The 15,656-nt window shown below is 38.2% G+C and overlaps 1 protein-coding gene across 2 annotated transcripts in view; it reads left to right on the top strand.

Moving 5' to 3' along the window:
* The first annotated feature begins 31 nt into the window (after nucleotides 1-31).
* Nucleotides 32-15,656, top strand: part of bin1b (bridging integrator 1b) — a 34,634-nt gene continuing 19,009 nt past the window's right edge. Inside the window, exons 1-2 of one of the 2 annotated variants that reach the window (XM_030756114.1) lie at nucleotides 32-533; nucleotides 15,452-15,532. In XM_030756114.1, coding sequence (XP_030611974.1) covers nucleotides 453-533; nucleotides 15,452-15,532 — 162 coding nt within the window. In that variant the 5' untranslated portion in view covers nucleotides 32-452. The remainder of the gene's footprint in view (nucleotides 534-15,451; nucleotides 15,533-15,656) is intronic. The other variant, XM_030756124.1, reaches the window with a different exon arrangement.

The raw sequence follows: 15,656 nt of genomic DNA, 5'->3' as shown, positions 1-15,656 counted from the left end.
CATAAATAGGGCCGTGCGTAAAGACGGCAACACACCAGTTGCGCGTATGCAACAGTTGTCGGCTAATAATAACAGCCGGCTGCGCCTTTAAGAGGATGACTGAGAGGGAAACCTAATATCTCTCCATACCGAGTCCAAGCGTCCATCAATTAACAGTAAGAATCGAGAGAAGGACGATATCTGAATCGGTCGCTCCCTGTTCCCCGTTCACCAAACTCCGTTCAGTTTTTGTTGTTTTTATTCATTTGTTTTGCCAAACGCAAACTGGATTAAATTACGCATTGCACCTTTAAGAAGCTGTCAACGGGATTAGAGTTACGCACTGTGAGCCAAGTGTCCCTCCGGAGGAGTTTTACGCACCGTCGGTCTCCAGAAGAGGCTCAGCTTCAGCCGCATTTCTCCTTCTTCTCTGGTCCTGACACCAAAGGGGATCTCTCCGCGCCGCCCGCGACATGGCCGAGATAGGGAAAGGGGTCACCGCCGGGAAACTGGCCAGCAACGTGCAGAAGAGGCTCACCAGAGCGCAGGAGAAGGTAAGAGTGGTCAACTTTTCATTCAGCCGTTCAGTACGGGAGGCTCGCATGGCCGCGGGACACAGTGTCCTGCCGTGAAACTGGATCCCTCAACTTTGTGTCTCCAAATGCTCAGCCAGCTAACGAGAGTTAACGGACTGAAAAATAAGGTTTTCTTTAAGGATACTTATAGTTTGTATCAACATTTCCCCTTAAATCAAATGCAGCGTCTCAATATATTCACCAAACATCCAAACTACACCTCAATTTAAGGGAGTTTTAACTGCATTTCAAAAAAATATAAAGAGATTTAAAACCGTACAGAAAAAGCTATTAATAACACATGAAATTCCCCACTATCAATAAACCAAAGGCTTGGCTTAAAAGAAGGGGGGGGGGGGGGGGGGGGGGGGGGGGGGGCTGGTGTGACACGGCCCCCCTGACATTTCATTGCCCCCCCTCAAAATTATGTTGTGGGACGTAGACAGAAATTACAGGAGGACAGAGGTCCAGATGCTCCTTTTTTTCTGGTTAAAACGGTGTCACCCTCCTCATGCATGATTTTAAATGCTCCTGTCCTAATTCTAGATGCAAAACGGTTTGTCAGGTTTGAAAACTGGACTCACTGCCTAAAATTCCCTATTTTACTTTGCAAATCCTAAACAAAGGAAAGCGAGACGCTGTCATGTACTTACGGCTGGAACAGACTGCTTTTTGTTACCTCCAAAGCCTCACAGATGCATCGTTACTTTTTTAAACGTTAGTTTTTAAGTAGATTTTTTTTCTCCTATTTCCCACCCCAATCTATCCAGTTTTTTTTTATTTTTATCGTTTATCCGGTAAAATCTCCAGAAACATTCATTGGGGCTTCTTAGGGCTTTAAACTCTTAATTAGGTGAAGAACTGTAGATAAAGGATGGATACAACCATTAGTGACGTCATCCATTAATTTTGAGCATTTTGAAGCCTGAAGTTTAGCATTTCATCTGCTGCCATGGTGTGTTTAGGTGCACCAGAGTTACATTATTTGGGTGAGAGGCTTGAATGCTAGGTTATTATCTAACACTAGGAAGCTACAGTATATAGAGTTTAAGGTGGCATTAAGGGGTAAAATCTCAAAATACCATGGAAACCATCTATGATTTACAGTACTTTAATGTCTTTAATTAATTTAAAAATCCAGTGGATCCAATGACCTGTTTTAGATTGAAGTATATTTCATGGATTTTAAAAAGGGGTCAAAATAATATTCAAAGGTGCTCTTTGTAATTAAAACCCATTACAATAAATATCAATCAGATAATCAGACTTAGTGTATTTATCCCTAAAATGTTTGAAAATAAAGTAAAAGTCAAATATAATCCAGCCTTAAAATGTCTTAAATGTACATTTTAAGAATGATTAGGCGATCATTAACAGACAGATGTATAAAAAATATTTTTAAATGGTTGAAGTTTAAGTTTAAGAGCATTTTATGATGTAAAATCTCAAATAGCATGGAAACAATCTATCAGGAGCCACCTTAAAATGCTTTAAATTCCTAATGAAGGCCATACACTATATAAATGATGGATGTAGCCACCGTAATGCCATCCACTGAGATTTGGACTTCGGATTTTGCTTTAGCATTAGTGTTTTGGCTGCTGCTGTTTTTTTTTCTCTGAGCCGGGAGTGACTATATTTGGACTAGAGGGTGGAGTGCGAAGCTTGGTAGAGTTTAAGGGGGTAAAATCTCAAATAGCATGAAGCCTTCTGCTTCTTAAAACGCCTCAGTGTGTTGAATGAATGGATCCAGTGGACTGATGCATATTTTACTATTTTCAGTTAATTTTAAGGGGATTTATGATGAACTTCACAGGTGATCTTTGTGGGTACAGCCCATTAAAAAGCCTTAAACCTTGTAAAGCCTGAACCATGAAATAATTGCCAGAAGCTTATAATTTTTTTTGAAGTGTTTATTGAACCTTCTGACAGATAAAATATATATATATATCATTTTGCATATATGAGTTTTAATTGATATCATTTTTGCTACATCCAGCTCTTTTGCACAATGTATTGCTCACAGTAGGAGCAGCTTTTACAGGAAAAAAATTCACACTGATGATGTAGAGGTCTCAAAACCTCATGTATCAGATATGATACACTTGGTGTTACAGCTTTAAAATTAATTGAGGGATATATCAGGTATAGATCAGTTACTTAATGACTCGATTTATACTTCAAAGAGCAAATGATAGCAAGTAACAGCACAGAATTCAATATTCTTAACAAATATTTAAAATTAAGGAAAAACTTAACTTTAAAATATCTTAAATGCACCTTTTATAGTTACCATATTTAAACATGCCTGCTACCAGACTGTAATATATCCAAGTACTTCAAATATGTTTAAGGCACAGTTTAGGGGACTTTACTGTATGGGGCAAAATCTGAATTTCTAAAGTCTTAAACTGAGTCAAACTCTTAATGGAACTAAAAGCCTGTTTTATATGAGTAGGTTTTCAGTGGGCTTTAAATGAGTTTTAGGCCAAATTCAAAGGTGCCTCTTGTGGCTAAAACCCATTAAAATGTCTTCAACCAGATTGAGGGTTTTTATCAAACATTGGCCAATTAATGATTTATTTCATATATTTATCCATTCTCTTCCTCTTACCCTGTTCAGGGTGATGGGGTTTATCCCTCAAGTGGTAATTTATGTCGCACAACAGGCATCAAAAATTTAACTATTTTAAATAAAGGGGAAATTAAAATGCCTTAAATTAGTCTTTTAATAAAGATTACAGCATTTCAGTATGACAATTTAGGGTCCAAGTGCTAGTTTAAGTGGTAAAATTTCAGATAGCATGGGTGCAATCTTGGGTTGACCTTAAAAGGCTTTAAAGTCTCTCATTGAAAACAGAAAGTGGGGAGAAAATAGTCCTAAAAGTGACCAAATGAAACCTGATCAACAGTCTGTGTTCAGCTCTGAGTTATTATTGTCTGTACTAATCACTCTTCTTGCTTAATCCTGCTGAGGTCTTAACCTCTAATCACCTCAGGGCCACACCAGGAGTGCTGTCAGTCAGGCAGTCGTAGAGATTTCACAGCTACTGTCTATTGTATACTGTATATTGTCACAGGGACACAACAAATCCAACAAATTCTTCTCAAAAATCATGACCAGGATTTGGATGAAGGAGTATTTATTTGCCTATAATTTTTTACATGACATACTTAGCATAAAGGATAAAGACAAACCCGCGGCTGCTGTAATTCTTGCACAGGTCATTGTGCGGCACAGATCACACACACACACATATATATATATATATATATATATATATATATATATATATATATATATATATATATATATATATATATATATATATATATTTTTTTTTTTTTTTTTTTTTTTTTTTTTTGGAAAGCTGGATTCTGTTTCACTAGCCCAGGCACTCCAGTAAGAAAACTTGGAACAGTGGTGAACCTTCCCAGGAGTGTCCAGTTTACTCCAAGAGCACAATGACAACTCAGTCAAGAGGTCACAAAAGAACCCAGAACTGCAGGCCTCACTTGCCTCAGTTAAGGTCAGAGTTCATGATTCAACAATAAGACAGAGACTGGGCAAAAATGGCATCCATGGGAGAGGTCAAGGAGAACAAATGCTGACCAAAAAGAGCACAAAGGCTCGTCTCACATTTGTCAAAAATATCCTGATGGTCTCCAAAAAATACTGTGGACAGACGAGACAAAAGGTGAACTTTTTGGAAGGTTTGAGTCCTGTTACATCTGACATAAACTAACACAGCAAAGAACATCACACCAACAGTCAAACATGGTGGTGGTAGTGTGATGGTCTGGGGCTGCTTTGCTGCTTCAGGATGACTTGCTGTAACTGATAGAACCATGAATTGTGCTCTCTACCAGAAAATCCTGAAGGAGGAAGTCCAACCATCAGTTCATGCCCTGAAGCTCAAACAGCAGCAGGACAATGATCGGAAACACACCATCAAGTCCACCTCTTAATGGCTCAAATTGGGTCTTTACCCACAATACAAAGCGCTTTGAGGCGACTGTTTGTTGTGATTTGGCGCTATATAAATAAAATTGAATTGAATTGAAATAAAACAAAAAGAAGGTTTTGGAGTGGCCTCATCAAAGTTTTGACTTAAATTACATTGAGATGTTTTGGCCTTAAAAAGGCCATTTATGCTGAAAAACCCTTCAATATGGCCGAATTAAAACAATTCTGCAAAGAAGAGTGGACCATGAGGAGTGGCTGTAGTTCAGGAGGTATAGCAGGTCATCTACTAATCGGAAGGTTGGTGGTTTGATTCCTGGCTGCTCCAGTCTGCATGCCAAATCCCAAGTTGCTCTCTGATGTGTTCATTGGAGTATGAATGTTTGTGAATGTTAGATAGAAAGCACTTAGGTGTAGAAAAAAGTGAATGAAGGCATGTTGTATAAAGTGCTTTGAGTGCTCAAGTAGAGTAGAACAGTGCTGTATAAGAACCAATCCATTTACTATCACCAAACATCTTCTACAGTGATGTGAAAGACTCATCGTCAGTTATCACAAAGGCTTGATTGCAGTTCTTGCTGCCAAGGGTGACACAACCAATTAGGTTTAGGGGGCAATTACTTTTCCAAACAGGGCCAGGTAGGCTTGGATAGATTTTTTCACTTAATAAACGAAATCATCAAAACAGCATTTTTTTTTAATTTACTTAGGTTATCTTAGTCTAACAGTTCAATTAGTTTGATGATCTGAAACATGTAAGTGTGACGAATATGCAAAAAAACAAAAAACAGAATCAGGAAGGTTGCAGAAATATTCCTGACTGAAGGGGGAAAAGTGGTGTAGCAGGAAAACTCAAATTTGGCAAAGTGTAACAGCCACAGGTTAAACGAAGGAGACAGCTGTTAAGGGGGATCTAATCTGCTCTTCATTTTCTGTCATACATCTCATATTCCAGTGGTGGCTGCTGATGTGAAACGTGGCTAAATTTTCAGATGATGAACTCAGTGTAGCCCTGTGAGGAAAAAAGTTCACACTGCAGGCTGATTGACTTTTGGATCTGTATGATGCAACAGATAGTATATTTCCCTATTATGGTCATCTCAAGCATAAAAGCTCCACCCACCTCCTATTTAAAACTTGTATTTGTGAGGCGTAACAAACTTCATTAATGAGGGAGGAGCTCAAAGGTGTGTTTCAGACAGAGGATGAACTGAGGGGCTGCAGTATAAGACGCATAAAGATTATTTTGGACTGTGACTCATGCGGAGCTACGATAATAGAGCCCACTAATAAAATATGGAGCTGGAAATGAGCAGAATGGGTCCAAACAATGAAGAAACTGTAGCTTTCCTCACACACATCCTCTTCTTCTGCAGTGATTTAATGGCTTTCTTTTAGGTAGCATATTGTAGTGGTTAACACATTCACCTAGCATTCAAAAGAGCCCCAGTTCTACATTGGGAGGAGCCCAGTATGGTTGCAGCTGGTGTAAAAACCTGTGCCAAATCAAATGTGTGGATCCATCGGCTGTGGTGACTCATTGGGAAATAAGGGAGCAGCTGCAAATGCTACATTTGAATGAAACTTGGCAATTTGATATAGAAGCTTGTTTCAGCCACTGGGGAAAAAAAATTCTGTCAATAAGTCAAAATTTTGGGTTTGGTATCTCAAGATTGTGAGTTACTCAGAAGTTTGAGTCAGTAAGTCTAAATTTTGATTTAATAACACAAATATTTGAGACTCTAACTTAAAATTTCAGCTTGTCATTTAAAAAATTTCTTTGTGTATTTGTTTTAGTGGCAGAAACAAGCTTCCATAATTTGAGGCTGATGGAAATGTGGATAGTTGGGAACAAGAAAGTTTTTAATGAAATTATATGTTAAAAAAAATGCACTAAATTTGTTTCTTCTACTTAAGAAAAAAAAACTGGTCAAAGTATCAGAAAAAGGGTGCTGTCCTTCTGCTGTTTGAGCCTCCTGACTCTCATTGATCATTTCTCTTGAATGGACTTTAAATAGCAGCTGCTGCCACTGTCGCCCGCCGCTGAATGAAATAGCATCCATGTCCCATGTTCCCCGTGCCTGAATGTGAGATCTATTTAATCTGGAGAAAAGCCAAATGTGCATCTCTGAAACTGCACGAAAAAGAAGAATTAAAAATGAGATCAACATGTTCAAGAGCGTTTACTTATCAGGTTCCATTTTCAATGTCATGAATCAGGCAAAGAGTTACAGACTTAAAAGGTCAGCCAATGGTTTTTCCTTCCAGCTGTAGAAAAATGGAAAAGGTCTGTATAGATGAAGTCCTTTTAAAGCCAGGAAGCAAAGGTGGTTCAGTAGACTTGTAAATTTTATATGCTCTCTTATATACTCTCTTAGATGTACTGTTTTGTGATTATTTTACTATATTAATGCTTTTAGAAAATACTAACTAACTAAACTCCTAAGTATCTAATTTTATTTATTGATGCTCATGAGAGAAAGTCTTTAGAGGCTCTCATTATCTGCACAGAGAGGTCTGAGGGATCTTCCAGCAGGAGTGATGCTATTTTCTAGAGAACTGATTGTTTAGTGGGTGGTGGTTCGAGCAGGTTAGAGCTGCCTTCACAACCCTGAAGACTCAGGGTTAACCCTGAAGTTACCTCCAAATCCTGCTCAAGAATGCAGAGCTCTGACATCAAGCAGGACTCCTGAAGGCATCTTTAGCAGATAAAGATAAAGATGACTAAGAAAGAAGACATATCTATTTAAAAAAACATAAATCTGGATTATAAATTCTGAATTACCCTAAATCACATTTTCACAGAGCATATTTATACTCTTCGTAGTGTTTATTAAGGCTGAGCCATATATTTTTAGAATTCATTTGACAGTTTCAAGGCAGGCCGCCTCCTGGGTGAGGTGTTCCGGGCATGTCCCACCGGGAAGAGGCCCCGTGGTAGACCCAGGACACGCTGGAGAGATTATGTATCTCGGCTGGCCTGGGAACGCCTTGGGGTCCCTCCGGATGAGCTGGAGGAGGTGGCTGGGGAGAGGGAAGCTTGGGCTTCTCTGCTTAGGCTTCTGCCCCCGCGACCCGGCCCCGGATAAGCGGAAGAAAATGGATGGATGGATGGAGTTTCAAGGCAAAAATCTCCATAATTTCTACTTCAAATAACAACCACCTGCCTTTTTAAAGGCTCAGGAAGCTTGATTGGCGGCTTTTCAAATTTTAACACTTTATTTCTTTGCTTGTCTATTTCTCCATCTTATTTTTTCACAACTTTCCAAAAAAAATTAACTGTAAATAAACAAATTTAATTAAAACATTTTTTAAAATCCAATTAAGGTAATTAAGGTAGCAATGGATGGTCATTTTATTAAACTTAAAAACAGAACAGGCAATTATGTATTAAATAAGCAAAAAAAAGTGTTTGGAAATTGTTGCCAGTATCCATCACAGGTTTCTAGAAATACTGCTGACAAAATCTTACCTTTGATTAGATGGATAGAGTGATTTTATTTGGCAGGGCAAGTGTGTGGAAGTTACGCAGAAATCTGTTTGTAAATACACCTGACAAGTGGATGAAATGCTATAACATCCAACTCCCTGATGAATCCCACCTCAAACTCATAAAGAAATTCATTTAAGACCAGCAGAAATCAGACAGAAGACTCAGAAAGTCGGCAGTTTTTTTTCTGTAGCTGAGCTTTCAGTCCTTGAGCTGTGGAGCTGCGAGTAAAGAGGAAGGTCAGAGTATCATCTTCCCTCTGAAGGCCAGTGGAGGAGGAGGAGGAGGGCTGGAGGGGGGGTGGCTTCAGCTGTCTGTCTGCTGGCACGCTGCCCTCCACCCCTCGCTTCATCCAGCTCCACACTCACTTTACGTGCTTACACTCCAGCGTCTGTTCCCCTGTCCGCTGAGTCCCCAGCAGAGATCAAACTGTTTTTAAGCATGCAGATCAAAATCCTGCAGGTTGATTCAGAGAGCTTCACTGAGCATGTCTGTTTGGTGGTTATGTCTCTTATGTCTTCTTACTATTTTGGTCATCAGGGGCTGCAGAGTAAGCTAAAAAATCCATCAATGCCATTTTATTGTGGTTGTTCTAGAGGAGAACATCAGCAAACAGCTGGTTAATTTAGAAATGCTGTAGCTACAGTGCATCATTGGCTTTTACATGCAGCTGTGTTTTTGTCCTGTAAGTCTCGAGTGCATCTGAGCTGTCTGTTCATTACACTGTGTTTCCACCATACACTCGTACCAAATGTCTGCATCACTGTGATGTGTAGTTGAATGTCTCCGTGGTTTTTCTCCAACACTTCCGGTTGGAAATATCTGAAGCAGTGGAGAGGCACTGCTTCCACCACTGGGGGGGAAAAGGTCAACCATAAGTCAAAATTTGGGGTTATTATCTCAAAATTTCAACTTAGTAACTCAAACTTCTGAGAAAATAACTTGAAATTTCAAATTATTAAGTTAAAAATTTTTATATAATAACCAGAAATTTTGAGATAACCTGAAATTATGGGATGACAAAAATGATTTTCTTTTCTTTTCTTTTCTTTTCTTTTCTTTTCTTTTCTTTTCTTTTTTTCTTTTTCTTTTCTTTTTCTTTTCTTTATCAGCGGCAGAAACGAGCTTCCGTACCTGAGCGAGCGTGAATGGAAAAGAGCTGTATTGTAGTGTGCATTAAAAAGAGCTGTACATGTGTGCGCTTTAATCACTTCTGTCAGTAAGACTGGTAAGCTCTATAAAGTCTGAAGCCATTAAAGGAATGGCGACAGAAGTTAATACAACTCCTCATCATCTCGGCGCTAACATTAGGCACCGGAGGATCTGACTGGAATGGCATATTTTGTTAAAATCACAAGTTCAGTCTCTTCCTAGGATGCTAGCTTTGTTCTGTCAGCTGTGGTGGAGTAAAGAAAACAGAATTCAAACCATTAAGAAGGCTGACTTTCAAAATGATAAAGAGCAATAAGTAGACTACTTATAACAGCAAACTTGTTTTAAAATTGCTTACAATCAAAAGGAAAAAATGCAAGGAACAAAGTTGCTCTTAATTATTTATATTTCTCACTGATGCTTAGTGAAAAACAGACTAAAAATATCAGAATTATGGAAATATGAAATGACTTGAAGCCAGAAGGCGGGGAAGGCCAGGAATAAAGTTGCTATTAATGCCTCTTTTCCACTAGTGCCTACTTGGCTCAACTCGACTCCAATCTACTCTGCTTGGTTTCCCTCGTGTTAACATCACAGTTGAGTACCGCCTCAGCAAAGTCCTGTGACGTTATTTGCATCTGACTCAAGCACAAGCGGTCGCTCCGTCTAGCTTCCTCTGGATTTTGTCGTCAGCCACCAAGCACAAAAACGTCTGCCTTGGTTAGTGTGTAGTCATTTCCCTCGTTGCCAAGTTTCAAAACAGCAGGTTTGATTCTTGTGCAGAAGTCGCTCTCGTGTTTCATCTAGTGACATCACTCCCTGGCCAATCAGTGGCACACTAGTAGTAGGTACTAAAAAAGTACCTGGCACCAGGTACTACCACCAAATGGAAAACCCTAAAAGTTGAGTCGAGCCGAGCTGAGTAGGTACTAGTGGAAAAGAGGCATAATAATTTGTATTTCTTATCAGGAAAAGACAAAACATCAGACTCTTTTACTATCTGCACTCCGAGGTTCAAAGGACTTGCACCAATGGTGAAGCTGAATTAACTGGTGATGTTGTGTGTATTGATCTCTAAACTGAAGCATAGCCTGCTCTGGATTGGGATATCCCTGCAGCATAAGAAGGGAAGCGCTTTCATAACCCTGAAAACTCTGGGTTAATCCTAAAGTTACCTCCTTGCAAACCCTGCTTTGTAGTGCAGGTCTCTGACAGGGTTGCTGCATCGCTGGTAGTGTTGTTGGCACTGTTAGCCCCATGGGTTGTAGTGTACACCATGATTTTAAAAACGTCAAGACTACACATGAGTAGTACTAATAAAAAGTTGGAGAGCCTGAGAATGACAGCTGAATAGTTTTGGAGGCTCATGTCTATTCAAACAGAAACAAGAGACAATAAGCTGCAGTGGATGAGAGCCTCATCCAACATAGGAGACACTTGGACTGGACACAAGGTCAATATGTCATCACGTAACAAGCAGGTGAACCTGAGGATATTTAGATCTTTAATTGTTAAAATGTAATAAAAACTCTCACTTTAAGTGTGACTGCCCTAAATGTACAGACGCACAGACTCGACTCGGGTACCCGGTGCACAGCAATAATTTGATTCAGACCAGATGACCCAACAATCCCGATCCTTTCCTGGGTGCCGCCGTGGTTGTCATTGCGATATAATGTCACTCGGTCAGCTGTGCTGCATAGCATGCTGGGAAAATTCCCCACAGATGAATCTGGGTGAACGTAGTGGCTGCGGAGGTGGTGCTCTTTAGAAAATAGCTGGAGACCTGTTGTGGTGCTGGGAGTCAAAAAGGAAGCAACCTGTGACACCAACCCACCCCTCCACCTGAGCGCCCCCTTTCAGCTCTCCAGATGAACACTTTATCCTAAATCCCTTCCTAAACTGTCCTACAGGGATAAGTATTCCTACTTTTAAGCTGGACTGACCTGCAAACTTTAGTGCTACTTTACTTAAAAAAGGGACAAAATATTGATGATTGCTTTAATATATGTCACAGTTTTGAAAAAAAAAGTTATTGATTAAAAGTAGCTGTTCACGGTTTGAGTCTAATCCACTTTCAGAGTCGGGCAGCAGAGTGACAACCAATGCAGGCAAAATGGGAAGACACCGCAAAGCATCCCAATAACACGGCTGTCAATATGAATGCTTAAAAAAAGAAAATGTGTAATTTACATCTCTATATAAACTGCTTGATATACTGGGCTATACGGCAACAAGCAAAAAGGAGCGTAAAGGCCAAACATACAAAAGCTGGTACAACAATGGTAACAATACAGCCCATTGTTACCTAATTAGAACTTAAGAAGAACTAGAATCATTGCTTCACAGTTATATGCCTGTATTCACCAGCTATGTCCAGAACCTTTGGATATAAAGTATAATTTTTATTACTTTATACAATTGTGTATATTATTAGCAAATTAATCTTTATGTTTTGGCCTTAATTTTTTTGTCTTTTGGCCACAAAACTCTAATCAGTTCATTCCTGTGTCTAAGTGAAAAATGTAAAAAATATCCCTCATGCTGGACCAACAAAAGACAAACATGGTCGCATCAAATGTTTTTTTGTTTTTTTTTCCACCAGTGAGGTCATCATTAAAAAAGCAAAGAGAGTCAATATATTTTCTGTAGTTTTTGGCTGCTTGTTTTATATTTTCAAAATAGTCAAATTATGCTGTCAAAGTTGTCAAAGTTATAAGAAATAATGTATAATACAACTTATTTAGGATTTTTTTAGTCATTTTTCATATTTATTTATAGTTTCCCTTTTATATTGAATTTTAACAATAATAAAAAAAACTACATGAGCAATAAATAAATCAGTAATAAAAAAAATGCTAAATACTTAAAAAAAAGACAATTTTCTGAAAATATAAATTTTTTGTGCTAATCGTCAGTAATCCTACTATTACAGTTGTGAACACATATCTGCTTACAACTTAATTACTGTTTTTAAAACTTTATATATTGTAAACCTGATCGAATAATCAGTTTATTGTAATTCATGCCCAATAATAAATTCAGATCATCTTTTTAGCTCTCTGAAGTTAGTAATTTGATTCCAGATTATCAAACCTCAAAGTTGCCCTGCTTGGCTTGAACACCTGTCCCTCCCTCCCAGGACTCCCAGCATGCCTCACTGCCAAAGGTGGGGCTCGGGGGGAGGGTGTATCTATATTTAGCTGCCCCTGGACCTCCTCCTCATCACTCTTAATACCCCGCAAACTGTCACTGTGTGTGCTCCGGGTGTATTTTGAGGGGGTTGAAATTCAACACGAATATTCAGTGGACGGCTATGACACACATTTGTACATCTGTCTTTGTGAGGACATAATGCATTCCTGATTATAACCTGAAACCTAAGACCATGTCCTGAAACAGGCATGTGGAGTTTTTTCCCACAGTGAGGTCTGACTAAAGTGTCCTGACATGGTTGGAGATTTATACACAGGTCCTCACAAAGGTAGATAAACCAGAACAGCCACTTACAGTTACAGAGGAAAAATGATGTTTGATTCATGACTTTTTCTCTACTGACTTAAGCAGAGTGACCTGAATGGTCTCTGACTTCAGTGACTGCTCCATCTTTAGCAAACTTTTATACTTTTCTTTAGTGTGAATGTTTACATGAAGGAGTTTGTCCTGATGTGTGATGTTGATTGTATATTCTTGGAGAGTTATAAACAGACTAGTGGGGAAGTCCCCTCTGAGTGTTGATGCTGGTTTGTGTGTCCGTCACAGGATTAGGGCAGCAGGTGGTGGAGGTGGAGGTGGTGTGGATGCCCGTTCATGTGCTTGCAGTCATCTGATCAGATTAGCCGCCGACCTCATTCGGCTAACAACAAAAGAAACACTGAAGTGAAAAGAACCCGAACAATGTCACTTTTACTTTTCATTGATAAGAAGTTAAGTAAATAAAACGATAGTAAGAAATATCTTGCTTAAATTAACTCTTAAACAAAAACATTTTAAGAAACATTATCTGGAAAAAATAGTTAATAACAATAACTATTTAGAAAAAAGTATAACATCTTTTTATAATTAAAAATTTTTAAAGAATCCTTAAAATAATCCAGTAAGAAAAAAGACAAAAATTTAGAAAATGTAAAATAAATATTATCTAAGAACTAAAGAAAAAGAAAAAAAAATTGAATAATAAAATAGTAATTAATAAAATGAGCAAAAATTTGAAATTTGAAAAACATCCAAATAAAAACATTAAAATCAAGAAATAAAAAAGAAAAACAAGCAAAAAAAAAAAAAAAAAAAAGAAGCAAATAATCTAAAAAAGGTACAACAAATTAAATGCATAAAAAATATAAATTTATTTATAAAAGAAAATTTTAAAAAACTATAATAGAAGTCCCGTTTTACTGAAGTAACATGCTTCATCAGTTTGGGTGATTTTGTGCAGTGAGATACCGCTGATATCTTTCAGTTTTTTAGACTGAGTGAAAACATCCTCATGTCTCTGTGAGTTTGATTTTAGCTGTTTGGACAGCACAGTCTCAGCCTTTACTGAGCAGATATCTGATCAGAATGACTCACCTGTGGGAGTCAGTGAGACACATGACTGTATGAAACACTGTCGACACCAGAAAACATCTCTGAGCAGACTCAAAACTGACCTTTTTAGACATTATGTAGCTCCTAATTTTATAGAACTTCTGAGTTTTACATCTTTTTGTGGTCTTTTTGCCGTCTCATCTTTGTATATCATCTTTGTTTAAATCACGTCACACGTGGTCAGGTCACAAAGGCGTTGACCTCTGACCTTCCACATGCTGACTCTACCCTAATTAAGAAAATGCCAGCGCTCAAGTGAATGTTTTCTAAAGATGTCTCACAGACAGTCAGATGTATTATGAGACCGCAGGTCCCTGACTGTGCATAGACTCGAAACACTGCCCTCATTTTGCTTCTATTTGTGTTCATTTTAGTTTTTGCATCTTCTTGTGGTTATTTTGTCTCTTTTTCACTGGTTTGCAACTATATTTTGGTTCTTGTTCTTCTTTTTCACTGGTGTGTTGTCTCTTTGTGGTCTATTTTAGCTGTTGGATGTGGTCACCTTGAATATCTTAGTGTTTTTTGTGTTTCTCTTTGGCAGTCACTTTGCTGTGGTTTTGAATGATTCTGACTTAAATTTGTGTCTCCTTCTTGACATTTTGATTGGTTTTGTAAAACTTTTGCTTTTCTTTGTGCTTCTTTTGTGTTTCACTGTCTTCATGTTTGCGTCTGTTTTTATTGTTTCGCGTCATTTAAAAAAAACAGGTTTATTTTTGTACCGTCTCAGTCTTTTTTCTGGACCTTTTGCTTTCTGGTTGTTCTCTGTTTCTTCATTTTGCATGTCTTGTTCGGGTATTTTTTGTGTCTCTCTGGTTACTTTCTGTCTTTTTGAAACATTTGTGCATTTGGGTTTGGACACTTTCTGGGCCTTTGCAGTATTTTGCCTCTGCTTTCCCGTTTTTTCGCATTTCGCATTTCATTCTGGTCTCTTTCCATTTAATTTATATTTTACGTTTCTTACTTGTTTTCTGTTTCTTTTTGTTTTTCATTTTCTGCATCTTATGAGCCTGAGTTGTGATTTGTGAGTTGTGAGCCTAGTGTTCTCTGGTTATGTTATGTTGTGTTTGAGATAAGACACCAACAGGCATAGCTTCACTGCATACCTAGTACACAGCCCAGGTTCATTTGTGTGTGTTTGTAGATGTTCAACTGTCATTTTGGTTCATTTATGGCTAATTCAGTTTGGTTCCATTTATTAGTTTTTTTCTTTTTGTGATCAGTTTGCATTTATTTGTGTTCACATTGCTTTTTGTCATGTGTTTGGTATCTTTCTGATCTATTTGTAGTTGTTAATTTATGGCCTTTTGTAAACATTCTCTGTCTCTTTGTATGTGTTGTTTCTTTTTGTCAGCTTTTCAGGAAGTCATTAAAATCTTCCGTTTAAAACAGATTCTCTGGAACGCAGGTCCTCTTAAATCCTTGGGTGGCTCCGTAGTATCCTAAATATCCTAATCATAATCCTGAATCTAATATGAAACTTAAACCCAAATCTTAACTCAGATGTCCTCATTGAAACCCACACACACACACAACACACACACACACACACACAGCTGGTGTTAACCACAGACGTTGAGAGGAGACACATGGCTTTGACAGTGGCCTGAAAATAGACCTCTGCATATCTCCACTTATAGATCTAAAATAGGTGCAGAAAAAGTGGCTGACCACACCAATCACTGTGTCCTCTTGTCTTCTCCGCAGGTCTTGCAGAAACTTGGCAAGGCAGATGAGACCCGAGATGCTGTCTTTGAGGAGATGGTGACTAACTTCAACAAGCAGATGGTCAGGAGACATTATTACCTTCCTTAGTTCTGCTAATGCTCATAAACTGCAACTCCTTAATGTCTTAAAATATTCTTAAATTTGTTTTTGTTTACCCTTAAATTAGCATAATTTATAAATAATT

Source organism: Archocentrus centrarchus, chromosome 2 (genome assembly GCF_007364275.1).
Source record: "Archocentrus centrarchus isolate MPI-CPG fArcCen1 chromosome 2, fArcCen1, whole genome shotgun sequence".
Lineage (NCBI taxonomy): Eukaryota > Metazoa > Chordata > Actinopteri > Cichliformes > Cichlidae > Archocentrus > Archocentrus centrarchus.
This window is presented reverse-complemented; position numbering and strand designations above follow the sequence as displayed.